Source organism: Argiope bruennichi, chromosome 8 (genome assembly GCF_947563725.1).
Source record: "Argiope bruennichi chromosome 8, qqArgBrue1.1, whole genome shotgun sequence".
Lineage (NCBI taxonomy): Eukaryota > Metazoa > Arthropoda > Arachnida > Araneae > Araneidae > Argiope > Argiope bruennichi.
The window spans coordinates 68,774,950-68,802,308 of record NC_079158.1 but is presented as its reverse complement, the minus strand read 5'-3'; the positions used below and the strand labels follow the sequence as shown (position 1 = coordinate 68,802,308).

The following is a 27,359-nucleotide window of genomic DNA, read 5'->3' as shown; positions in this document are numbered from 1 at the left end:
AACTTTGAAGGTTTTTTATTGTATAAAATCCACTTTCAGTCTATTTTAAAGTTCAAAAGCTAAGCTTTTCATTAACATTTATTCTTCTGAGTTTCATAATATTTTAAAACAATATTGAGGGAACTATATTTTACAGTATTTTAATTATTTAGTGTACTACATTTACGTGCAATCGCGTTGTGCGATATTAAATACATTTTTTTTTGTGTATGTGTGTACATTATTATTATATTATTAGGAATAAATTTGAAAAATGAAATAACGACAGAAAACCAAGCCTAAAACTTTATATTTCGATATTCGGAAACCAGAAATTTGAATCTTCTTTATTTTGTTTTATTTATTTATTATGTGTGTGTTAAATTACCACTTTTTAAAAATTTTTGATTGGAGATTTTAACAGCATTTTTATTGAAATTTTGAATTTTAAAATAATGAGGCAATTAAAATAGGTGTTAGTAGTTTAAAAAATAATTAAGGCCTGCAAATCTATAAATTTTATGAAAACTAGAACCTTGTTACATCTGATTTGCGTTAGTTTAAAACAGTTGCTATCATATTATAAAATATTAAGCGGAAAATGGCGTAATTTGAAATGTTTTTGTGAACGCTATACATTAATCAATTAAAGAAAACTTACGCAAGATTGCGTGTATGTTATATTTGTATCCACGCTCACCAATGTCATTATATTATTTAGGGCAATCCTATATCTAATAATGAATCTCGGCAATTTGTTTTACTTGGTATGGTTTAAACGTAATGTATTTTTGCAACCATTTATTAGAATGTTCCTTGGTTAAATTTTTTTTTCCTGCATTATCATTATGGAACCTAAGATTGCCTGAATCAATCTAGTTATGTTGAAAAAATGTTTAAAATACACAGTTCCTCTTGTTTCTTTATAATATATGAATAATATTTTATTTATAAGTTCTTTAACCCTTTCTAGGGCCGTGGGAAGTATGCTTCCCACCAAATTTATCAATCTTTGTATGAAATTATGTAGTTTGGCATAAGTTCTGACAACTTTTTTAGAAAGACAGAAACTTAGATGCCTCAGTTTTTTATCTCACACAAAATGATGTGTCTTGATTTGTTACTTAATTATTAATTAACCAAATTCATTAATTAATCAAATTAAATTTATCTAATAAGCTAATTGAATCCCTTTTCTTATTCTAATTTCAAGCCTAAAAATATTTTAACATAATATGACTAGAAAAAAATGGCCCGTTAAAGGGTTAAATGATTATTTCAGAAGATATGAACTATAAATATAGACATCTTATTTATATTCTAATTATTGATCATAATGATTTAAAATTTTGTTTTTTTATAAGTATTTAAAGAATTTTTAAATTAATGATAAAATAAAAATTTAAATACTTTTCTCAATTTAGTTTAAATGTGTATAGGTATTTCTAATAAAAATTGTGAACTATTTAAATCAGATTTAATGCTGTTGATAACACTTACATAGTTCCGCCATTTTGTAACATTGATGTTTTTTTATACTTACAACCTCATTCAAATGCATTGAAATGCGTCAGTATAATTTTTTAATAATTCTCTTTTAATCCACTCTTTTTGATTTTTAATTATTGTCTTTGCTTATATATTTTAGCATGAAATCGACAAGTCTCCTACTGCTCATCAGCCTCCATTCATTACTCAATCCTGATGTGAGAAAGCTAGTTTTTACTTTCGCTCATTGACGGAGTTTGTTGACATCTGTGACATTCCTGCCATTCTTTTGTGTCCTATTTGCATCACAATATTGTTTTTATTAATTTTATGTTGTTATAGTTAGTAGTTTGCAGTTAGTGTAGAGTTTTAATTTTCCAATAAAATTTGACTACTTTTTTTGTTAATATATATAAAAAAAATTCTAATTAATTTCTAATTTTTTTTTTATGTATTTTTATTATTCAAACCCTTGGTAATTTATATTTTATCTCTGTACATGTCTTATGAAAATAATATTTTTATTGCAGTATTAAAAATATTTGAAGTTTTTATAATGAAAGACATGTAAAATTTTACATATTACTTTTTTATATTATATGACTAGACGGACTTCATTTTTTCCATTGTACTATTAACCGATGAAACTTGTATAAAAACCTAATAATGATTGTTGGGTATGAGTCAATTACTGTCACTTTTTTCCAATCTTAAAAAAATTATTTTTTTTCGCTTTATAAATTTGTTGATCCATAAATGTTTATGCCCACAATTTTTTAAAAAATATAACATTATTTGTTAACTTTTATAATCGTTTAAATACTTTCTGAAAATCATTTAGATTAACTTATCATCTAAGTATATTTTTGCTAATTGTAGCATATTTTCTTTATGCTCTAAAGAAGTTTATTGCATTTAAAATAATTTCAATGTGATAAATTTGCATGAAAAAAATTATTATTATGTATATATAGATACTCTTTTACATGAATTTAAATTTTACTAATATTAAACTATATATTTTAGACATAAAAGGCTTTATTTAGAAGGTTAGCTCTTTGAATTGCAAATTTATCTTTATTTCTTTCAAATTCTTGTTTCATTCTATTTACAAAAAATAAATTATTTATCTATAAATCTTTCATATCAAGTTAAGAAAACAATGCTAATCATGCTCTATCGATTTGAATGTTGTAGAGCATGGTTAATGATTTTGTTAATTTTCTAAATCTCATTCAATAGCACTTTCTAGTGAAATGATTGTTGGCGTTTTCTAATATTATATATTTTGTGTTTAATTAATAGAATATTACTGCATTTGTCTTCTCATTTATGAGTTTTGTACATTCCAGTATTATTTAGAATTATTGATTGTGTGTTATATTACCACAAAAAGAATACTACTCTAAAACTACATTTCTTTGTCAATCATTGGTGTTATCTTTTATAAAATTTCCTTCCATATATATTAATATTTGACGCATAATAATTTTGATAAATCAGCTAATTAAAATATTATTTTATTGAAATATTAATTTTTTTTTTGTAAATACTATAGTATCTAGTCTCTGTGCATCGTATTCATTTATACTTCATGTGAATAATGTTTTTTTGCCATTTTATTCCTATTTTTTTTAGAAATATTAGAATATTTTGAAAATGTGCAAAATAAGCTATAGTTGGATTTAAAAAAAATTCGAATAAGATATGTATAGGTGCATTTGAATGTATGCTAATGACTCTATTAACCCTTTCTAGGGCCGTGGGAAGTATGCTTCCCACAAAATTTATCTTTGTATGAAATTATGTAGGTTGACATAAGTTCTGACAAATTTTTTTTTAGTAAGTCAGAAACTTAGATGCTTCAGTTCTTCATCTCAGACAAAATGATGTGTCTTGATTTGTTACTTAATTATTAATTAACCAAATTAATTAATGAATCAAATTAAATTTATCTAATAAGCTAAATGAATTCCTTTTCTTATTCTAATTTCAAGCCTAAAAATATTTTAACGTAATATGACTAGAAGAAAATGGTCCTTTAATGGGTGAAACGAATTTTCATTGTCTTGCTTAAAAACTTTATTATAAAGAAAATTTATTGAATAGAAATTTGTTAACAATAATTGCGGAAAAACAAAGATTGAAATATACCTATCTTTTTAACTAAATATGATATTTATCGAAATTGCTTTTAAAAGTCTTCAGTTTAGCTTTGTATACATTTATAATAAGGAAAACACTTTTCGTTAGCATTTTCCTACATTTGTATAGATTGAAACACATTATCTACATCTTCTTTAAATCTTAATTCCTAGATTATTCTATTAATGCTATTAACATTTTTTCTTTTGATGCTACATTAATGCAATTAACATTTCTTCGTCATTATCATCTTAATCACTCCCTGCCATTCATAAACATTTCATTTGCTGTTTGTCTTATTCCCAGGATCCAATGTCTTTATGTATATGTGGAAACTTAGTCAGCACTTATTTTCTTCGGCTGCTCTTATATGCTCTTATCAGATGCTGCCATATTTCAATACAGCCAATATAGCTGATTTTTTTATACAAATTATTTTTCGTATTATGGAATGCTAAAAATAGATGAGGAAGCCCTCCACTCTTTTGCACATGCGTTAGGAGGAGTTTATATTTTCAAAAAGGGGTGAGAGGGAAGATGAAAGGAGATATTTACATTTAGCAATATGGTGAACTGAGATTATTCGTGGAATTAGGAGGCATAATAACCACTGAACTTTCTGCGTACCATCCCTTAACGAAGTATAATTGTAGAAATGTGATGTTTTCGGATCATTAAATAAACAGTAAATAGAAAGTAAAGGTCGTTCGAAGTCAAATTTCGTTAAATAGAAAGCTTTGCTAAATGGAAGATTTTTTAATGAAGACTGCTTTGTTCTCATTTTGGTCTTTGCAGATTGCATGCATGAACATGCAAGCAAGAGAAAAAGCTAATGAAACATATTTTTAAATTTTTTTTTATAAAAATCGAAGATGAGAAAGATAACTATGATCAGAAATTTTTTTTAATGTGTTTTATTAATAATTAAACTAGATGGTAGTTCAAAATTTTAAGTGTTACAATTATGTCAATTAATGAATTATTTGATGAATTGTAATATAATATCTGCATTATTTAGTTCTGTATGTATACAAGATTTATGATTCTGCTCTCAGCAAGTTCACTGAAATTTTCTGTTATATTACAGTAATAAATGAAATATAAAAACTTTTAGAAAAATCATCAAAACTTTCAAGATGTGCAAAATTCAAAGATGAAGTAATTATCCATATCTAGTTTAAACATTTTACTTTACTAGGTTTAAATAAAAGATACTCCTTTATTTAACTATGCTATAATTTTTGTTGTTTATTCACAATTCTGTTTGCGCAGAATAACCGTACATAGCTTCTTCGCAATAAAAACCAAATCCAAAATTCAACATCTTTAACTAAAATTCTAAAACGAGTATTAGTAGTGATCTCTCCAAACTACCATATTTAATTTTGAAATCGTTCATCTAGGGCATAAAAAGATGAAATGTGGCATAAACTAGATTAGACGATTGATTATCAATCAGAACCTAATTACTATCATTCTATCTTAGATGATGAAACGATAGAAAATGCGGGTGGGAAGAGAGTGTTATGAATGTGTAATCTAGTAATGTTTTCACCAATGAGATTGAAGTTAAACCGACTTAAAATGCTCTTGAATGGCTAGTCTCAATACGTCGGTTAAAAAAATGAGAGTTTTATGCAAACGACATTCCTTACATGAGCGAAAAAAGAAATTCCATGGAAATTCAAAAAATATATCTAATAAAAAATCTGAGCAATTTTTATTATCTATGGAGGTAAACTATGCAGATATATATTCGCTTTTTTCTAAATTAAAATTATTTCAATTTATGGGTTTGATTTTAGTGTAACAGAATAACTTGAATTGTTATAATAATTCGATTATGCAGTGAAAAGCATTTCATTGTTAGTTTTCGATGTTCCGTGTTATTTTTCATCAAAAATATTTTATGTCCTTTAGAGTATTGGTCTTACATTCAAAACCAGAGGAATACAAGATTTTGATCGACTGTTGTTAAAACATGTATGTTCCTTTGAAATAATAATTTTATGAAATGATTTCTTTTAATATTTTGCTAATAAAATGTATTTGACTGTGACTGCATTATTGATTTATTTTATTTTATTTTTTATAAGTACTTAAAGTAAATGAATTCGCAAAATAACATATAATCTGGCTTTTCAAAAAATTTAAAGAAATGCAGGATAAATGGAAAATGTGGTTAAAATTGATGGTATATGGTAAGAGAGTTTTCAGTCTTTTTGTGCATTAGTTGATATAAATAAGACATATTAACTTCCCTAGTTTCAATCAGTACTAAGGCTATTTTCGAATGGACATCATAATTTTGAAGAGCGTTTGAATAATGGGAGCAGCATTTTTTCCAAATTTTCTCACCACACCAACGGGAGAGCTTTTAGTCATCGACGTCAGATGTAGGCCGTTTTTCAGTGAAATCATCTTATTAACCTCAACTTATTTATTAATAATGATAGATAAATAGTTGTTTTGGTCTATAATAACTATTGAAAATGTGTGACTTTTTTCAAACTCTTTTTATCATTTATTATTTCAAAAAGTAAATTCATGCAAATTTTTATAGTCACAAATCACAGTGTAATCTGGTAAACAGCACTGTTCCTACAAATTTAGTTAAAGCTTAGTTTATGTATAGTAAATACAAGTAATCACTAGAAAAAAATATGAAAATAAAGCATTAATTATCTACAATATACATTATTTAAAATTTATTACTACTACTTTTCAATACACTTGGTACATCGTTCCTCAATTTTAAAAATTTATTATTACAATATAGTTCATTATTACTACTTTTCAATGCAATTGGTCTATCATTTCTTAATTTTCAAGTCTACATTCTGAGGACCCCTCTTAGTGTAGTTTATTTCATATTTCTAAAATAATAAATTACTGATCTATTCTTAAAATTTTTAAAACATTTTAGTTATTTGTGAATATGCATATGTTTTTATTTATTCATTTATTAGAATTTATGATTGCATGCATCAATGATTGACAGAATATTATTTAAGCAGATATTCTGTGTATATAAATACTATGATAACACTAAAAATATGATCAGATATACTGCTATTTGACCAAATATGCTTACCAAAATATTAATATTATACTATTATCTCATAATGTATAGAATTTTAGGTTTTTACAAATTGTTTTATTTGGCAGTGCACTATTATTAGTCTTTAAATCTACCTATTTCACAACAAAAGACGATTACAACAAATGTATTAATACTTTTCTGATTTACACTCGTAGTTAAGATGAATATTCTGAATACTTTGCATGAACTGGATTCCAAAGAATCACGTGATTTGGACTAAAATTCATTTTGTCTTTAATCGCCGACATCTACTTAATCACGTACGTTATTTGGTTACTACAGATCATATACTCAACTAAATATCTTGTAAGAACATTTATTTGCATATTAGATTTCATCCTTTTGCAATCATTTCAGTTCTTTATAATCTAATAAATGATCTTTCCCAACTTCTACAATATTTTGGTATCAATTCTTATTATTTAGTCTTAAATAATAAGAATTCTTATAATTTATTCTTAAAGTTGGATTTCCGTGATCTCTTTTTATTGTTATTTAAGTAATGACTATTGATTCGCCATTATTTTAAGAAGACCATTATTTTACCGTTTCAGAAAAATAGATCTATTATTGATATTCATATTTCTTACTATCACAGAAAACAGCTGTGGAAATGTAATTTGAATACTTGCTAAGAAAGTATTTAGCAAACGGTTCGATATGATAATGCCTGTTTAGTTCGAAGTAATTTAAAGTTTGTTCAGTTGTAAAAGCTTGCCGAAGGAAAACGAGATGACGACATTAAATATTAAAACTTTTTTCTACCATTTTTAATATCATGATAAAACAGGGAGAATTTTTTTAATAAGATGCTAAATTCCATTTAGTGGATTTTAACGATTTTTTTTTGCAATTTTTTATGCTTACAAGTGTTACTGAATCTGTTAGAGAGAAATAATAATACCATAGTGGCCGTTCCAATCTAACTTGGTCTGTCACATATCTTACCATATCTGTGGGTCAAGAAATCAAAATAAAATGTCGGAGCTCTTTTTGCTGGTCAAAGTGGCCTTGGAAACGCTGAAGTCGGAATATGAATAGATTGACTTCTTTTAGGACTTTCAGGCATTCAGATTCTCTTGTAATAGTAGTACCAGATCCAACAACTAATCAGATTTAAGCAAATCTACTTATGAAGTCTAAATTTTGGAAGTCTATTCATTTTTTCAGTAATAAAAGTTAAAAACACGCAACTGTAGATTGATATTCATAACCTCTTTATTCTGATTTTTTTTCGTAATCTGGCCTTGTTAAATCACTTGTAAATATCAAATTCCTTACATGCTTCTCTGACACTCACAAGTTATGGGCCATTATCTAACGTTCTAAAATAGTGAATTTTAATTGCAATTATAATATGCTTCTAAGGTTGCAATTATAATATATTTCTCTAAATATATTTGCATTAAATATACATTGTATAATAAAGTCTAGTTTCAATTAACCTTGACATTGGGATTCTCACGCCCTCTTGCTACTGCGGTGTGGAAGTTCGGAAAGAAGGTGCCAGGTCAGATATTGTCCTTGTGATCTAATCGCGGTTCATTCTTCCGAGGTTCGTTCCTAAGTAGCCGTCTTGTTGCATGCGAAGTTAATGTAATTAAACTGAGTAATATGTTTCTCAAATGAAAGCATAAGAAATAGTAATTAATTTATTGTTCAAAGATTTAACTATTTATGAATCGAATGATGTATTTGCTTGAATTTTTGTTTGTATTCGACAAAAGATATTCCAATAAAAATTGTAATAGATTGGACTACATCCGGACTTAATTTGGGACAACTTTTTTAAAAATTCAAAGCATGCTTTGCTTTACCATACTGTGCCCTGAAAAAACATTGATGTAGAAAGCGCGTCAATGAATATCTGCTTAAATGATATTCACTACAATCGTCCAATTGAAATATGTCGGTTTTATTCTTTTCTGACTAATTTATAAAAGTATCTTCCAAAAGCCTTGTATTTGAAAAATATATTGTGTTTCTTGAGTTTGCTTGAACAATTTAAGAATTTTTTTAATATCAGACAAAATTGTTCTGATAAGTTAGGATTAGAATATGGATCAAAGTTTGTCAGATCTGGGCACGGTTCTTTTCTTCATAACACGAGATTGAAGGTATGAGAAAAAGGGATGGATATTCTTACGGTTATGCAATGGCTGATGTAATCAAGACAAATTGAGCCAAGCACATTATCTTGCTGCAATATCTCGAACTAAACGTACGAAAATAATATTTTTTTTTCGTAAATGCGATTGTAAAGAGAATAATTTTAGATTATTCTCCATATAATTAAAGAAATTTATGAATGAATGCTCAGCATTAAGCTATTATAAGGATATAAATAATTGGTGCTAATTAATTTCCATATTTTAACGCTAATTAATTTACTGAATGGTAAGAAATAGTAAAAAAAATTATTTCCTTTACTTGCAAACTGTAGCTGCAAGGAAACAGCAAAAATTAATTTAACATTCCAAAAGGCATCGGTCATGCAATCTAATTTTATATCATTTGAGTGGGAAAATTTGTCTTAAAAAGAAAACAGAATTTATATTAAATTGAAGTCGTCTGATCTGAAAATAGATTTAATATTTAACTAACTGCAATACTATAAAGTTCGTGCTTCATAAAACACTAGATCTATAAATACAAATAAATTTAATATACAGTTCTTCAAAAAGTGGGTGTTGCAAATCGACTTTGGAAATTTTACGATTTTTGAAAATATTTTGAAAATTATCTGGGATATGAGCACAATTTTTTGCCTTCCAACATTTTAGTATGACAGCTTTATTCCCAGGTAAAAATTATTACCATGTTACTATTCACTTTTTTCTCACATCCATCTTTAAAAATTCATAAAATATATTAAATTAAATTTATGTTATTTATGAATTTATTTCATGACTTTATGAAATATAATAATTTACTTTATGTGAATTAAAAATAATAATTTAAAAAATATATAAAATAGTTTCTGAGATATCGCGGAAGTTCATAAGGTTACAATGCTATAACGCTCAAAATTATCACCAGAATTCCAAAAAATTTTATGAAAGGTTAATTTCATTACAGCAAATCGATTCAGAAAAAAAATTGATAGCTGTAATGGAAAAATTTCGAGATAGCAGCTAATTATCCATGTTAATTAACTGGGTTAATTATTAATATTTGTTGTTGTTGTTACTAATCTCGGAATCATCCAGCAGGGTAGACAATTACCATCAATCCAAAAACACTATTAATTAACCATGTTAATTAACTCGGTTAATTATTTTGTCTATCTCAACAAACCGACCCTCGAGTCATTTCCATTAACATCAAATTTGGGAAGATGCGATACTAAATAACAAAGTTACTGAGGTATTCCATTTTTCTGTTGTTGTTGACGATTGTACACAAAATTGTACATAAAATGTATTTAATGATGTTGGACAAAATTGTACATAAATTTAGTAATTAAAACAATAAAAAGTTTTATTGTAAAATATACTTAAAATGTTTTTTAAAGTAATTAAAATTATAAGAAATTGTAAGGAAATAAAAATGATATCTCTAAAAAGAGATATTATATATTTTGAATTTCAAAGTGATGTTAAAATGCTTTTTTATTTTCGCGTACATGAAGTAAACAAAGAAAAAATAGTGTAGGCACAAAAAAAAAAAAAAAAAAAAAAAATTGAATCTGAGAGGTGACGTATCTCTACTCTTCAGATATCCTTAAGATCGAAACCACATTTTTGGCATTCTGTCTGTCTGTCTATGTGTGAATACCATAACTTAAAAACTCTTTGAGTTAGATGAATGAAATTTTGTACGAGGTCTTTAAACTAAATATGTATATTTCTTTCAAATTTTGAAAGAAATCCCTTCAAAGAAAGTATGTCTATCCAACTACCCGAATATAAATTAACACAATAACTACAAAAAGAAGAAAGCTAGATAGATGAAATATAGCGCATAGATTTCAAATCTAAAGTATGCTTGTCAAACTTTGAACAACATCTGTAAAAGGAATGATCTATTGATACATACTTTCACGGGAATAGAAATCCGTGCGATAACTAAAAAAACGCAATTACTTAAACGATGGAATCTGGTATGTGAACATGTGACTACAATTATAATACGGGCCAATTTTTGGTTTCAGTCATTTTAATTTGATTCAAAAATGACCAAAAATTCACTTTTGTTGTTCAGCTTGTGTATCAACCACATCTTAACGATTAAGCGCAAAAAGTTATATAATGAACTACTTCCGGACTACCGTTCGTTCAATAACATAAGGTTAATGCTGCATAAGTATTCAATATTTTATTTAAAGAATATTTATTTAAAGAAAAATCCAAATGTTTAGATTAAGATAACTCTAATTACATTGCCGAATAACATGGAATGAACATCAAATAAAGAAAATAAAAGTTGTAATTATTTAATCTCAAAAATCTGGTAAGAATTCAAAAATTTTAAATGCATTAAGAATTTAAAGCATTATATTGGAAAATTCCCAAAATAAAGTTTAGTTTACAGGTTGGAGACAAAGTAAAAAAGAACTTCCTACCACGGGGAATTTGACAAACAAATAATCAAAAAAAAAAAAAAAGAACTTCTGTCTTTTTGCTTGGAATAGGAGATGATATTTGTAGATTTCTTCAACTGTCTCTGGAATACCTAATCTTTTTTTCTCTTATTAACAATAAATAATTGATTAGAACATAGAAGTAAAACAATCAATTAGAGAACAGTGATGCATTACAGTGATCAATTGATGAACAGTGATAAGAGCAAAGGAAGAATATTAAACCAATAAAAGGTAAAAATTTTAATGATAAAGCTCCCACGCCGCCTATAAGAAATGAGGCACAAAGACAAATTATCTATAAGCAAAATAATTATTGAGTATTTAATTATTAATTTGAAGGGGAGAGATAAATTATTAAACTAGTGTGAAATCCTATTCGGTTACTGATATCACAAAGCTATCCTTAAGCAAAGGTAAAAATATTGTGCCATGCCCATAAGAAAGAAGGCACAAAGAAACATTATCCGTAAGCAAAAGATTTATTGAGTAATTAATTACTAATTGGTAAAGGAGAGATGGATTATTAAACAAAAGTGTGAAATCCTATTTGCGTATGGTACAATGTTAAACCAACCTCTCAAGCAAAGTGAAAATATTAGTTATAGATCAACTGTACTGCCCATAAGAGAAAGGGACAAAGGGACATTATCCATAAGCAAAATAACTATCGAGTATTTAATTATTAGTTAAATAATTACTGCAGAGATAGATTGTTAAACAAGTAAATTAAACTCTATTCATTTACTGGTACAGAAGTTTCAGGAATTCTTAAGCAAAGGTTGGAATATTACTGATAAAGTAACTGTGCAGCACATAAGATGTAAGAAACAAAAAAAAAAAAAAAAAAAAACAGTAAAGAATAAGCTTCAAGAAAAGATTCGTTATTAATTAAGTGACTTAAGCAAAGATGGGTTATCAAACGGCAGATTAAAATCTTATTCGTTTACTGGTGTAAAAATAAATAACCCCCAAGAAAAGGTGAAAATGTTAAACATGAGGCATCCATACCGCCTATTAAAATTAAGGCAGAGAGAGACATAACCGGAAAGGATTGGATTGCCAAGTAATTCCTTACTAATTAAGAGTTGAAAATAGACATGGATTCTTCAACCAGAGAGTGAAAATCCTATTCGCTCATTGGTACAAAATTAACTCAACTCTTAAGCAAAGGTAAAAAAATTATTGTTAAAGTCTCTGTATCCCTCATGAGGTGATTGGCATAAAGAGGTATGATCCACAAAGAATGAGGATTATGAAACTGAAGGTTTTTATATTGTCGTTAAAGATTTTATATGAACACGCTACTATTTAGAATAAAAGCTGAGTATACACACCTTTTCCATTATATACACTCCCCATTTCTGCGCTAGTAGAATTAAGAAGTACTCTATTTTTGTCTTATAACGAACGTCTTATCATTACTTTCCGCCATACTGCAATAAAATGAAGCTACCTGGTAAGTCCTTTTACCAAAAAACTGCAAATATATTGCCTTTTCTCATTCTTTTATATGTTTATTTTCAATGTCTTGATTTTAATTTTTGAGAATGTATTGATATCCATAAGCAAATAAAATTATGACTTTTTTAAATCAATTGGTGAGTAATTCGTTTAGTGAAAAATACATGTATCTATTATTGTTTCAATTTTATTACATTATTTGTGACTGAAATGTTTATTATCCGCTCTAAATATAATTGTACAAATATAAAAAGGAGAATATATAATATAATTTGGATAAATTTCAAATTAATTATTAATTTCTTGCTTCAGATTCAAATCATACTATTTATTTAGAAAACCTTTTTTTGGGGGGGAGGGGGCTATTCATTCAACATTTTAGTTACCAACATTATCAATATACAGTCTTATAAACATCGTAAGATTTGAAATAAAAGCTATTAATGTCTTTGTATGTAAATAGTTTAGTATTTTTATGATTTCAAAATAAATAAAAAACAAAATCAAGCTTAGAAACTTATATATAATTTCTACTAATAAAACTATCCTGTTCGCTAATTCTGTTAGCTGTTTACATTCAAAATATTGTCAGAAACATTTTCAAAAATAAATTGATAATATATATATATATATATATATATATATATATATATATATATATATATATATATATATATATATATATATATATATATATATATATATATATATATATAAGGCAAATATATATATATGTATATATATATATATATATATATATATATATTTGCCTTAAGTTTTTTTATAGAAATTTTTTTTTTCTGCCTTAAGTTTTTTCTAGGAATTACATCAATACAAAAGTAGAAAAAAGTTTGAAAAATATTAAGTTATATGAATTCTAAATCAAAAAATGTTGCCAAAAATAAAGAATATTACATAAATAATGTTAGTACATGAAATATAAATAGTGAATTATATTTATATAATATTATGAATAGTTCTAATTAAATCGCATTTGTACCTTTCATTTTGCCTTCATTCTTTTACTTGAAATGATATAACTTAAAAAAAGCAAATTCTTAACATTTGTATTCAGATAATAAATTAGAGTATAAAATATGTTCGATTATTATTTTTTATTCATTTATCCATAAAATCTAATGATTTAAATAAATTCAAATAGTTCCGAACTTTTTTTTAAAAAATCTTACTTATTTAAAAATATTTTGCAGAAATGTAAGTTTGACTTATGGTATGTATAATACACCTTTTAATCAAATTTTCAAGTAGTAATAAGAATTAAAAAATCTATTAATAAACATATTCACTACTTTTTTAAAAAATCATCCTGTTTAACTTTCTAGCATTTCACATTTCATTTCTAGAATTTATGTTTCTTATAAATGAAGGGAGACAAATATTCCATATAAATTATTTGCATTCTAAATTATTGTAGTTATTTGTCATATATCCAATATATAAAAAAATCTAAGAAAGTATTTATTCCTTTTATACAAATATAATGATAATGAATTCTGACAAAATTTTCTTCCAATAATTTATTATTCAAAACGGGATTGTAAAAAGGGAATGGTTATTTATATATAAAAAAAAACTATCCTTTAATAAGTTGTTATTATTGCACAATTTACTGCATATTGCACCACATGCCTATTCCATTCGAGATTTAGTATAGTGATAAGATTAAGTGTGATATTTTTTCTAATGTCCTACTTAATTTTATATTACAAAGCTAACAAAAAAAAATAGATAAGAAATATCAATGATTGAGAATTTTTCTGTAATATTATTCCAAGAATATTCCTTAAAATTTAGATAAAAATGATCAATTGTTGAGTATTTTCTGTGATATTATGCCAAGAATATTCACTAAAACTTAAATAAGAAGCATTTATTATTGAGAATTTTTCTGTGATATTATTCCAAAGATATGAACTAAAATTTAGATTAGAAACATCAATTATAGAGAATTTTTCTGAGATATTATTTCAAGAATATTCAGTAAACTTTCCATAGCTATTTAAATTATTAGTTGAATTTTAAAATTTACTCAAAGAGCCATTGAATGGATGATATTGTGTCAAAGCTTTTTGTAGAAACAAATGTATTTTTACACGTAACAATGAAAGCCATCAGTTTATGAGGTTACTTGATTAAATCCTAAGAAATTCGGAACATTCGTTATTTGACTGTTTATACTGGTAAAAGCAACTTACTGCTACGATGGCTGAAGCCATCAGTTACTGCTGGAAGGCTATGTAATACGAAAGAAATCTGGCCGCCATTTACAATCAGGGACAAAAGGCAGGCGCAAATTTTTAGAGCAATGGCAAATTAATGTTTCAATGAGACAAGAGTTTACACTATCCTTGCTTTTATTTATGGATATTTTTAATATATACCCAAATTCTTTGACATTAAATAATCGATCAATGACAACAATTTTCGGTGATCACTTGAACTCCTCTTGAACTTACATGTTGTCTAAGTATAAACGTAATTTTATCAAATAAATGTTATTCGCTAGCAAAAATAATTTTGATTTGATTCTATAAAACGAATTCAATTACAGTAAAATGAAAAATGTTTACAGTTTATAGTGAATATTTATAACTATCAGGTTACATCCCTTGCTCACTCCACTTAACTTAGTTTATATTTATAATACTTAACACATATAATACTTAATTTATATTAATTTTAATTAATTAATTAATTAATTAATTAATTAATATTTATAATACTTATATACTTTTAATAATTTATATTAATTAAAACTCATTGATTTATATTTACTGACTGCTCAACTTATTTGTAATTAATTTATATTAGTTATAATTGATATATATATTTATAATACTCAAAATTTATATACTTATAATATAATACTTAATTTACTAATACTTACTAATTAATGTCTCAGATTTTCCGCTGATGCAAGCATGTAAATAATCCGAAAATATAAATTTTCCTTAACTTCTCGTTTTCGACGATTTCAGTTTATAATTGAAACAGCGCGATTGAATTCATTTTTTAGTATTATCCGACTCTAAAAAGTGGCATTTTCGTCTGAAGCAAGCTTGTAAATAATCTGAAAATATAAATTTGCCTTAACTTCACGTTTTCGAAGATACCAGTTTATAATTGAAACTGCTCGACTTAAATTCATTTTCTAGTATTACCCAAAGCTGAAAATATAAATAAATAAGATATCGTCGTTTCAGATTTTCCGCTGAAGCAAGCATGTAAATAATCCGAAAATGGGAATTACTGCCAAATGGCAATTAGAGAATCAGCTTAATTTTTTGAGTCCACATCAATGTTTAATATATATATAGATGTGCAAATAATGGCACAAATTATTCAGTTTAACTTAATTAATCAGAAATGAAATCTTCTACCAGAGTAAATGATAAAGTTTTGTTTTCTAGATCGATCCATTGAAATTTAAAAAATAACCTGTTATGCATTACTACCCTAAGCTTTCTTTAAATGATTATAAAACATAATTTTTATTTTAGGTATTCAATTTCTATGTTTCTTCGTCATGTTGAGCATGGGCAGCGCACAAATGAGAAGCCGTAGACCATATTACAGAGCTGCTGTTCATGAACATAAACAATACGATGATAAAACGTCTTCTGGAAGAGAAATCATCAACAAAAATTTAAGGAAGTATGAAGTAGCTGCTCGACTCGCTGCACGGAATGTAAAGATTTTTATAAATAATTTTATAGTATAGAATATATTTAATTTTTAAAAATAATGCATTTTTTAATATCACTTTATATGTAACTTCCGTAAAGTATGGTTATAATTTTCTTTAAAAAAAAGTCCTAAAGATCCATGTTATTTGAAATAAAGAAATTGCACACACACAAAAAGAAAAGTTGAGATTTCGAAAATATATTTATATTTATTTAAACCTTTCTTATATTAAAAAAAATATTTCCATTGAAATAATTATAATAAAAAACGTACCATCTTAATATACTTTAAATACTGATTTTCGTCATCACTACAAACAAGAGTAAACCCAAAACTTCTTTTTGAAACATACATATATTTCAATATTAAATTACCGTATATTTTTTAAATTAATGTAAATTTGCTTTATTTAATTTTTATGTAATACTAAATGATACGTCTTGAATTTATCTGGATAGAAATATATTCGTGTAGATTTAATATAATTATTAGCCGTACCTCTAGTTGGTATTTTGAATATAATTATTAGCCGTACCTCTAGTTGGTATTTTGAATATAATTATTAGCCGTATCTCTAGGTGGTATTGTCTGCCTAAAATTAAATCAAAGAAAAAGTAAAATATACCAGATAAAAAGTAATAAAAAATCAAATGTATGTACCTGAAATGTGGGAAACCTGAATTCAAGAAGCAGTCGAGGAGTTCTTTATAAGTTTTTATTTTTCATTACATTAAAGAAGTTTTTTGTTAAGATATCTTTGCCCATGCTGTGGTAAGGGCAGCGTAGCAAATAGAAAAAAAGTGACTGTGAGAAAGTATTTTTAGCTTTTATAGTTTTAGAAAGAAATTAAAGAAATTCGTCGGCCTAGCGCTTTGATTCCTTGGGGAAAATGAATAGTCCGAGCAACTTAGAAATTTAAATTGAATATATATATGTATGTATATATGATGATGATGCCGCGTCCGCGTTACCACGGAAAGAGGATGCAGTAACTTCTGAGGGTAAAGACCCTTGAGACCTGAGGGTAGAAGTCTCACTCAAATGAAGATGACACTCACTTGCACAAACCCTTTTTACAGTGGAGCTCTTTCACACACCTCACAGATAAAACAGGGTGAAGAACAACCATGCTCGAACCAGAACTTCGGAACCCGATCACGGGGTAGGCGCGCTACCCCTAAGCCAGAACGCCTGCTATGTATATATGCAAATGCAAAAATATTTATATATGCAAAAGATAAAAATTAAGATATAAAAAATGTAATAACATAAATGACAAATAAAGAGAAAAACGAAGGTAAATTGGGGTAAGAGGTAAAGAAGAAAAAGTGCTCAAAACCATATGGAACAAAATGGGTGGCGAAATAGAGAACAAATACGAAACGAATGCGCAAAATCTTGCAATTCAAGGGACGAAGTGGAAATAAATAGTAAATCAATTGTAAAAAGTGGACACAGAGTGCTCATTATAACAAAATTAAACAAAAATGGAAATAAAGAAAAGTACATAATAAAGAAAAGGGTTTAACTTTTAACTTGGGATGAAGTCGACAGGTATGTCTGTCTGAACTGTATCAAATGACTCACTTTTGCCTCGCTTTTGTGACTGTTGCCAATTGAAGTTTGAGAACTATTAGGTGCCATGAAGATACCGAAAAAGCTGTTAAAGAAAAATGTAAAAACTTTTATATAAAAAAGAGACTACAACTATATTGAAAAAAAAAATTAGTTTTAAAAAGATGCCTAGAAAAGGTTTTTAAATGAGAGATGCCTTGAAGGGGAAAAAAAAATAAAACTAAACAATCATTTGAATACTTGAGACCTTTAAATTCTGACTAGAAGATGCATTTCGGAAGCTCAGTTCAAACCTTGCCATCTTCTGTGAACCCGACACAATTCTAAAATAGTTGCACTAACACTACTTAGAAATGTAATCGTTTACTTACATCTTAAAGCCATTGATTAAAGATTTAAAGATAGAGGTCGAATAGCTATTGATAGTAAATTATCTATAAAGTGTTTTATTTGATTTGTAACTGGACTGCTTTCGTTTGATATTTTATTAACTCTTTTGAGATTATTTAAAATTAATTTTGTAGAAAGCATTCAGAGGCGTACCTATATAAACTGGCCCTCAAGGCAAATATCTAAACAGCGATCCACTCCCATTTTTTTAATTGTATTCCTCATCCCTGTCTAAAATGGTTACATTAGAGGTTCAATTTAAACCTAAATAAACATTTATAAAACAAATTTGAATTAACACAGCTTATCATCCGACACATATATCTTAATTATTCAAACAGATTATCAAAATGGGATAACACAACGATTATTTAGTTAAAATGTATAAAAGCGTTTGGAATTACGTTTTAATTTTAAACTAATTATGAATAGTTTAATTCCACTCTTTTTCTCATTTCAGTACGTTGACTTGATTGTATTTCCTGAAAAAGGTCTGTTTCCAATGAAAATGGACAATCCGACTTGGTTTCTCGATTATGCAGAAAATATTCCTCGCGGTGATGAAATGACTAATCCTTGCTATCAAGAAAAGTTTTCGAGCAGCCCAATTCTAACAAATTTAAGCTGCATTGCACGAAAATACAGCTTATTTGTTGTGGCCACTTTAATTGACGTAAAAGATTGCAAAGTTCGCAGACATTGTGAAAACAGAAAAAACAAGAACTCATGCGTTAGTGATGGATCAGACTGCCCGGATAATGGCCATTTTAATTTTAATACTTTAGTAGTTTTCGACAGAATGGGAACCTTGATAGTCAGGTATTACAAAAGGCATCCTTTTATTCCTCTTGAGAAAGGCATTTCAACGCCTCAGTATCCAGAATCAAGATATTTTGACACTGAATTTGGCTCTTTTGCTACTGATATTGGCTTCGATTTCTTGATTAATGATTCGTTCATTGATATTGCAAAACGTCCAGAAACTACTGGTGTAACGTATGGCAACTGGTGGTTTGACCACACGCCGTTTTTTTACTTTAGTGTTCCCAATCAACAGGCTTGGTGTCTTACAAACAAGGTTACTGTTCTTTCCTCTGATGTTCATAGCCCAAACCTGGCATCTCTTGGTAGTGGCATCTACATTCCTGGTAAAGGAGCGGTAATTTACAGTTACAATCCCGATGGTAAAAGCAAACTTTTGATTTCAAATATCCCCACGTCATTTTTTTACGATTTTCAAAGCACCCTTCCACCACTGAATAAAAGATTCTTTTACATTAATGATGATGACTCAATCAGTGAACTGAATGGGGAGGAGCCACGTAATTTTAAAGACAAATGTGGCGAAAATGTTCTTGGAATGAATCCCAGCTCCTTGACTGATTACCGTTGTAAACAGTCCGAAGTTCATCAGTACACTTTCGTCAAACTTAATAAAACTGAGGATTATATTAATGTTTGCTCAAACAATTTTTGCTGCAGTCTAGAATATCAAGCTGAATCCATGGATGAGACTTTTTACTTTGCCGTGTCTGGGAACCGATTAAAATTTTACGACATCTATTGGTTTGGTGTCCAATCATGCTTCTTGTCCCGTTGTGAGCCGGTGGACAGTAAGCCATGCAGGAATTTTCTTTTGAAATCTAACACCAAGTTTAATAGTGTTAAGATCACAGGCTCCTTTGACACCAATCATATTTATCCTCATGTTCTTGATAGTGAACTTCGCCTAACAGATAGAGACGAATGGAAATTTGATGGAACATCTCAATTGTCGTATCAAAATTTGAAAGGGAAGAATTTGTTACATGCAGATTTATATGGAAGGTTGTACCGGGAGGACGGGTTGGTAAATAACTAAAATGCTTTAAATAAAATTTGGTGATACGATTTTATAAATTTTCTTGTTTTTTGTGTTATCTCACATTATGTTTACAAAATCAATATTTCAGTTAAAAAATATTTTGAAAATAAAATGATGTTTATCATTTCTGTATTATTAGTTTATTTTTCTAGCAACATTATTTTGACTTACTTCAAAATGTTGAGTTTGAAGATGCTTGATGCCATAGTTTTTTTTTATCATTTAGATAACTTAAATCTGTTCTAGATGTTTGAAAACATCTCTCTAATTAATAGTAGAAATAATTGAAACAAGCAATTCTTTTTTGCTTTAGAATATATATCCAGGGATATCGAGTTTAAACACGAATGTGTAAGAAAAATTTGAAATTTGATATTAAAAGAATGCAAAAGTATATGCGAAAATATTTTTAAAGTTTACTGCAATTATAACATATATTCAGAAAAAAAAAGACATACATACATACATCTTTGGCACATGGAACTCAGTAAATAATTTAAAGTTTAAACATTATTCGGAACTTTTCAAACGACATTTTATTGTCAAATGAGGAGATTTTGCTTGGATTCAGTGAATTTTCCAGCAACTTTTTACTGTCAAGTGAGAAGATTCTGTTTGAATTTATTGAATTTTCCAGCAGTTTTTGATGGACAAACGAGTGAGATCTGTTTCGATGCATTGAAGGATTTTCACGTAGTACTATTTATGTGTTCCCATGAGAAGGAAATATTGGTTGGTGGCAATGCACGACAAGTAGAACCAAAAGTTAAACAAAATGCAATTTAAAAAAAATGAGTCTTCTTGCAAACTGGATTATAATTATTCAGAATTTCTAAAGAAGCAAATCATTATGATTGTTATCAACAGCAAAATTAACAATTTGCTTTAAAAACAGTGCTAGGGGAGAAAAACTTAAATTAACGTTATTTCTAGTAGTTAAATGATTTTCTCGATTTACCTGTAATATATTTACTTAGGGATTTTCCAGTATTCCCGCTTGTTAAAAACGCTTAACAATTGTCAAAGCACATGTTCATCTCTATCATTTCAATGGATTCCCTATTTTATACTCGGATTATTCCTAACAAAAATTCTTAAGTACTGAAGCATATCAATGGTATGCTTCAGTACTTAAGAATATTGAGATAGGAACATTGAGATAACATTGAGAATATTGAGATAGGAACAATTACTTAAATGTGCAAACTGAGTGTGCCCATTTAAGCGAAAATGTAGCACATGCGGTTTATACAAGCATGCGGTAGCTTTAAATATGTATCTTTTTGCATACTTATGAGAAAATATTCGTAATAATATATGTTGCTAAAATTTTCAAAAGAACGGAATTTCACGTCTTCCTTCAAAGTTAATTGATTGCCTAAATTTTTTTTTCTGTACCACAGAAGTGGCATTTCTTTGCCTATATTTAACAAAAAAATTTAATTACCAGAAAATTAAATTTTTATTAGTTTTGAAAATTTAAATGAATTTAAATTTTCACTAGATATTTTCTATGAAACCTCTCTTTAATCTGAGCTATAAATAAATTAATTTTTTGTACCTCTCTCACACGGAATAACTTCATTATAAATACAAGGGGTGTTCGAATGAAAATGTACGAAACGACACTGTGGGTATAAATGAAGACATTATTCAAAATATACACCATAGGTCTGCGCACAACGATCCCATTGATTAACTAATCGAAGGATTCTTTGTTCCCAGATTTCCTGTGGCCGTAACGAGACCCAGTCCTTCGCAGCATCCTTGAGTTCTCCGTTCGAGTTGAAGCGCTTCCCTTTCATGTTTTTTCAGGGGATCAAACACATGAAAATTGCAGGGTGACATGTCCGGCCTGTAGGGCGGATGGTCGAGCTGCTTCCACTTGAACTTAGCTAGTTCCGCGTGTGTGACCCTGGACGTGTAGACGCGCGTTATCATGGAACAGAATCCCACCCTATTTGAGTAGCCCAGGTCTTTTGGTCTTGATAGACCTGCATAGTCTTCAGAGTGTCTCACAATACACATCGAAGTTAATGGTTCTTCTGTGTTCAAGGAATTCAACAAGTTGAGGACTTTGGACGTCGAAAAAGACTGTGAGCAACACCTTGCCTGCTGAAGCCACGGCTTTGAAATTTTTAGGGGGAGGTAACGACGTATGCTTATACTGAATACTGCCCCGCTTTGTCTCTGGCTCATAGTGATGGCACCAGCTCTCATCACCTGTGACGATCTGCTCCAGGAAAGCGGGTAGCACTTCATGATACCGAAATAGATTTTGAAGTGCTAGCCCCATACGCTGTTCCTTGTACTGGTTGGTCAACTGCTTCGGGACCCACTGCGCGCAAACCTTCCGATAACGCAACCTGTTGTGAAAGATTGTCCACAATGTTCCAATGCTGATATCCATCTTCACCGTCAAGATTCGCAATGTGACAAGCCGATCACTTCTCACTAGGTCGATGAGATAGGTCGTAATAACTGTGTTTGTCTGGGCTGGTCTCGGATCATCAACCAAACTCTCACGATCTGCACAAAAACGGGCACTCCATTTTCTCACTGATTTGCCTGACACAGTCTTCCCCGTATACGTTGACCATCCGGCGATGAATAGCGGCCGGTGTAACACCTTCCGCTGTCAGAAATCGGATAACGCCGCGCTGCAATCGTAAAATTTTGCAATGTGAACGCCATCCTGTCTTCACATGCACTGTCACGTCAATTTAACGACGTTCTTCATAAGAGCCTTTGCTCTCTCTTGCGCATGCGGGCACACGCGCATGCTCCGATCTACGCCGGAGACTCCAATTGCATACCTAGATGTCCCGCTACGTTCTCCCATAGCGGAATAAGTAAATATGTTAACGGTTACGTTGTTACGAAGTTTCGCACCTTTTCATTTAAACACCCCTTGTATTTATCCTCATTAACTTAAAACTCTTCACTTCTAAGCCTCTAAAAACTCAAACAAATGATATTATTTAAAAATAAAGGCACAGTACAGAGTTTTTTAGTCAACATTCAGATTTTAAAAATTTCAATTTGTACAATTTTGAAGATTGCTTATTTTTTCAAAACAAAATTTGAAAGTGTATTATTAACAATGATATAAAAAAGAGATAAAGTGCATTATTTATACACATTACGTATATATTGATATACATATTGATTTACACTTATATCTATAATATTTCATATTAGTATTGACTTTTTGACATATTATTCTAACATATACCATAGTTTATTTTAAATCACAAGACTATTTATTATTTTAAGAAATTTTTACAGGTGGTACAATAACCACAAACTTGATAAAAAATTAAGAACAGAAATACCACTTGAAACTGTTAGAATAGATTCGAGAATACTCATATAATGCATGAAAAAGTGTGAAAAAGTTTAACATATGATAATCAATGGACCATAGTGGAATAGCAACAGAAGTTTAATTTCGGGTCTAGTGTGTCCCTACATATATGATCTCATGCATGTTGAATTAAAAGGGTGTGGAAAATTCTCATCCTGATGTGACATGTTAGCCTTGAGAAAGATTTCTGACAGATATTGTCCTAATCATTTAATCACTTTCGAAAATTAATCCACCGTGTTCACTCTGTAAATAATTTTCGAGTTAGTGGAAACCATCCGCGAGTCTATATAATATGGCAAATACAGGATGAGTTTGATCAATTCTGAGAATCGAAAGAGGATGATAGAAGAGCCCATGGAGATCATAAAACACTTCAGCAACCTTCTGCCATCTCTAACTGTTAGCAAATTATGCAGACAGTTAATAGTTTTGCTCAAAGTCGTAAAAGAATCCAAATTTAAAAACTTTTGGGCACATTTTTAAGCAAAGTAAGCACATATTATGAAAAAACAGATAAACTCCTTTAAAATGACATCAGTTTCAAGGAAATTCATGGGTTTAAATCGACTAATAATCAATGAAACTTTGACTAAATTCAAAGTCGAAGTGTTGCCAAAATTTTCAATTCTGAATTCTAAAAACACCGTACAAGCTACAATTTTGGAAATTTACCAAAAAATATTGTATATATTACATTATCAAAATTGTATATATTACATTATCAAAATTGTATATATTACATTATCAAAATTGTATATATCAAAATATGGTCAAAATTATCACAGCTTCATCTGGAATAATTTACAGTTATTTAAGGACAGTTACTTTAGAATAAGACATCATTTATTCTTGTGATACCAGTGAATAGAACTTCATAGAGTTTCGCAACAACCGATTGTGCTAGCTTTATAAAGCTAAATCTGCAAATAGTGTCATATAATGCAAAAATAAATTATAATTTTTAGTGAATTGATTAATTATAATTATTTATTGATAAATCAATTAAACAAAAAATTCAAAAGGCAAAATTAATCCTTTTTTTAATTAATACATGAAGTTTAATTTTTTTTATCAAGAATTACGTTAAAGATAAAGCATTAATCTCCAAGAGCAGTTCTCTGACTGCCCCTTCCGTAAAAAAGGCATAATGTAATATTACAAAGCATATTGTAATAACGCCATATTATAATATACCTTTGGGTATTTATGCATAAGACATATTGCAATACTGCACCTATAACTTTCCAGAAAATATTATAAGAAATACTGAATTTTTAAGAAGTACATCCCATCTTTAAACTACAGCTACGCCCTTTGTTATGTTTTAAATATTAAACGTTACGTATTCAAAGAAAATTTTTAAAAAATTGATATTTAATATCAAGTTTGCACAGTTAAAAACCTGATTTATCTAATTCAGTTTATAGTTAAAATATATCTCTCATTTTTAATAAAAACATGTCTTTACCTAATTTCGCAAAAATATGTTCTTAAATATTCAATAGCAATTTAACAGGAAACTTATATTTACGATTATATTACAACTGTATAAACCATAGAAGAAATGAACTAACTATTGTAAAATAAAAATCCGAAATATTTTTCTAAGTTAGTGAAAAATCTGCAATACGATTGTATTAAACAACGTCAATGTTATTTAAATCACAGAAAACAAAATATTTTTTTCCTTAAAACATATAACAGGACATCATTACATTAGTCAGTTAATGAAATGGAAAGATATAAAAACTAGTAATAAAACTACTTCACCTGGAATTGTAATAAAGGGTAAATAAACAAAATTTTTATTCTCATGACTGACAAAAAAGAACAATTTTTGTTGAGATCTGAATTTCGAAAAGTAGAATCTGAAAAAGGTAAACTGAATTGTTAAAAATACTATATACGTCTAAAAAGTTCGGTGAATGGATGAATATGTCAAAACCAACGTCAATGAGAAATGCGACCAAGCGCATGCGCAAGGTGGTACCTATAGAGAGGCGCCATGTAGCAAGGAGCGCAAGAAATTGACGCAGATTATTCTGCTACGGACAATCGAATGGTGTGTGAGAGAAAACTCACTTCAAATTGAAATGGCACAACGGATTAGCATGAAGTTTTGTTACAAATTGGGAAAAAAAGGTTACTGCTACGCGTCCAACATTTTCACCCACAATTGTAGAGGACTGATAATTGGAGTCTGTTGCATGACGACAGCAGCCCCATATTGCGAATCCGTGTACACAACTTCTTGGCCAAACACCGTGTAACTGTCCTCGCACATTTACCGTACTCACCTGATCTGGAGCCTACAGACTTCTTTTTGTTTCCTCACCTCAATGAGATCCTGAAGAGCACACGTTTTGCAGACATACCAGACATTCGACCACAGGTGACATCTGTGCTTCACTCCATTCCAAAAGGGGCCTTCGCTGACTCATTCCAATAGCTTTATCAACGATGTCAAAAGTGTATTGTGGTCGATGTATGTTACTTTGAAGAAGAATAAAGATATTTTATTCCCGTGATTTGTTTTATTTGTTTTTTATTCCGATTCTCCGTACTTTTCAGACGCACCTTGTATTTTCTCATTCATACTTCACGCCTCTTTCTTTGTCATTTTCTCTGCCACAAGGGAAATACTTTGTTCTCAGTAATTATATTAAAAACACTTTTGCTATGGTAAGTATCGTATCTTTTATTATAAGCAAATTCTTATTCTTAGTGATTCTTTAAAACACTATCCTAGATGTACACCAGCATTTCCGCGTATTATAAATTAATTTCCTTTTATATGAATAAATAAACATTACTTCCGATAAAGACATTCTTCCTGTAATCGATAATTATATTCTAATGCTGCATTTGTGACCTAAAATTCAACCGGAAATACAGGCAATTCAAAATAATTGCCCATATATAAATGTCTATAACTATTTATTGGGCGATAGTACAAAGATAAGAGAAATTACATTGAATGTTCGCAGGCATTCTATGTGATTACCCTTTGTCAAATGAAGCAGGTGTCGTCCTCGTCATCTGATCATGGTTCAAAATTACGAGGTCCGTCCCAAAATAGCCCTAGTGTTGTTTTACAATGGGATGTTAATATAACTAAACTAACTTGTCAAATGAATAACATCTAAGAAAACATTTCTTTTCAAGCCTTTGAATAATCATTTACTCCATCTTAACCGTTGTTAGAAGAAAGTGTAGAAATGTAGATTTGTGGAATTGTAGTTATAGTTGTTTGTAATCTGGGTCATTTTGAATTAACTATATTTAAATAAATTTTGATTATGACTTTAATGAATTTGACATCCAAACGGGAATTACAGAGAATTTTAAAGAAGTGATTACTAGAATTATGATTCTGGATTGTCAGGAATTCTGAAGTCTGCAGTTCTACTGAAGGATTATCATTTTTTCATGAAAAGAACTGAAGTAGACTTACCAAACAGTGAATGCATTGCATGATTACCTTTAGTTTAAGATTTGAGTTTTATTTCCTCGCATACGAAGTATATAAAGAGAAAGTATTAAAATTGTCAAAAATATTCGAACTCGAGCTTTTGATGGGTATCCGAGTTTCAAACCTCCTTGGGTTTTGGAATTATACCTATCTGTTTGTTTTGTAAAGGTGATCACTTTAAAACACTAGATGAATAAAATTGATATATAGATATTAGAA

General features: G+C 28.7%; 2 protein-coding genes across 3 annotated transcripts in view; both read left to right on the top strand.

Annotated features, from left to right (window-relative positions):
• Positions 1–5,671, top strand: part of LOC129981450 (leucine-rich melanocyte differentiation-associated protein-like) — a 38,565-nt gene extending 32,894 nt beyond the window's left edge. For both annotated transcript variants that reach the window (XM_056092293.1, XM_056092292.1), the window contains exon 8: positions 1,628–5,671. The gene's annotated coding sequence lies outside the window, so the exon portion shown is untranslated. The remainder of the gene's footprint in view (positions 1–1,627) is intronic.
• Positions 5,672–12,654: 6,983 nt separating this feature from the next.
• On the top strand, positions 12,655–20,371 carry LOC129981396 (pantetheinase-like). Its single transcript, XM_056092227.1, has 3 exons — positions 12,655–12,756; positions 16,283–16,470; positions 18,895–20,371. The coding sequence occupies exons 1-3, from the start codon at positions 12,744–12,746 to the stop codon at positions 20,293–20,295; spliced, it is 1,602 nt and encodes a 533-aa protein (XP_055948202.1). The 5' UTR covers positions 12,655–12,743; the 3' UTR covers positions 20,296–20,371.
• The last annotated feature ends 6,988 nt before the right edge of the window (positions 20,372–27,359 follow it).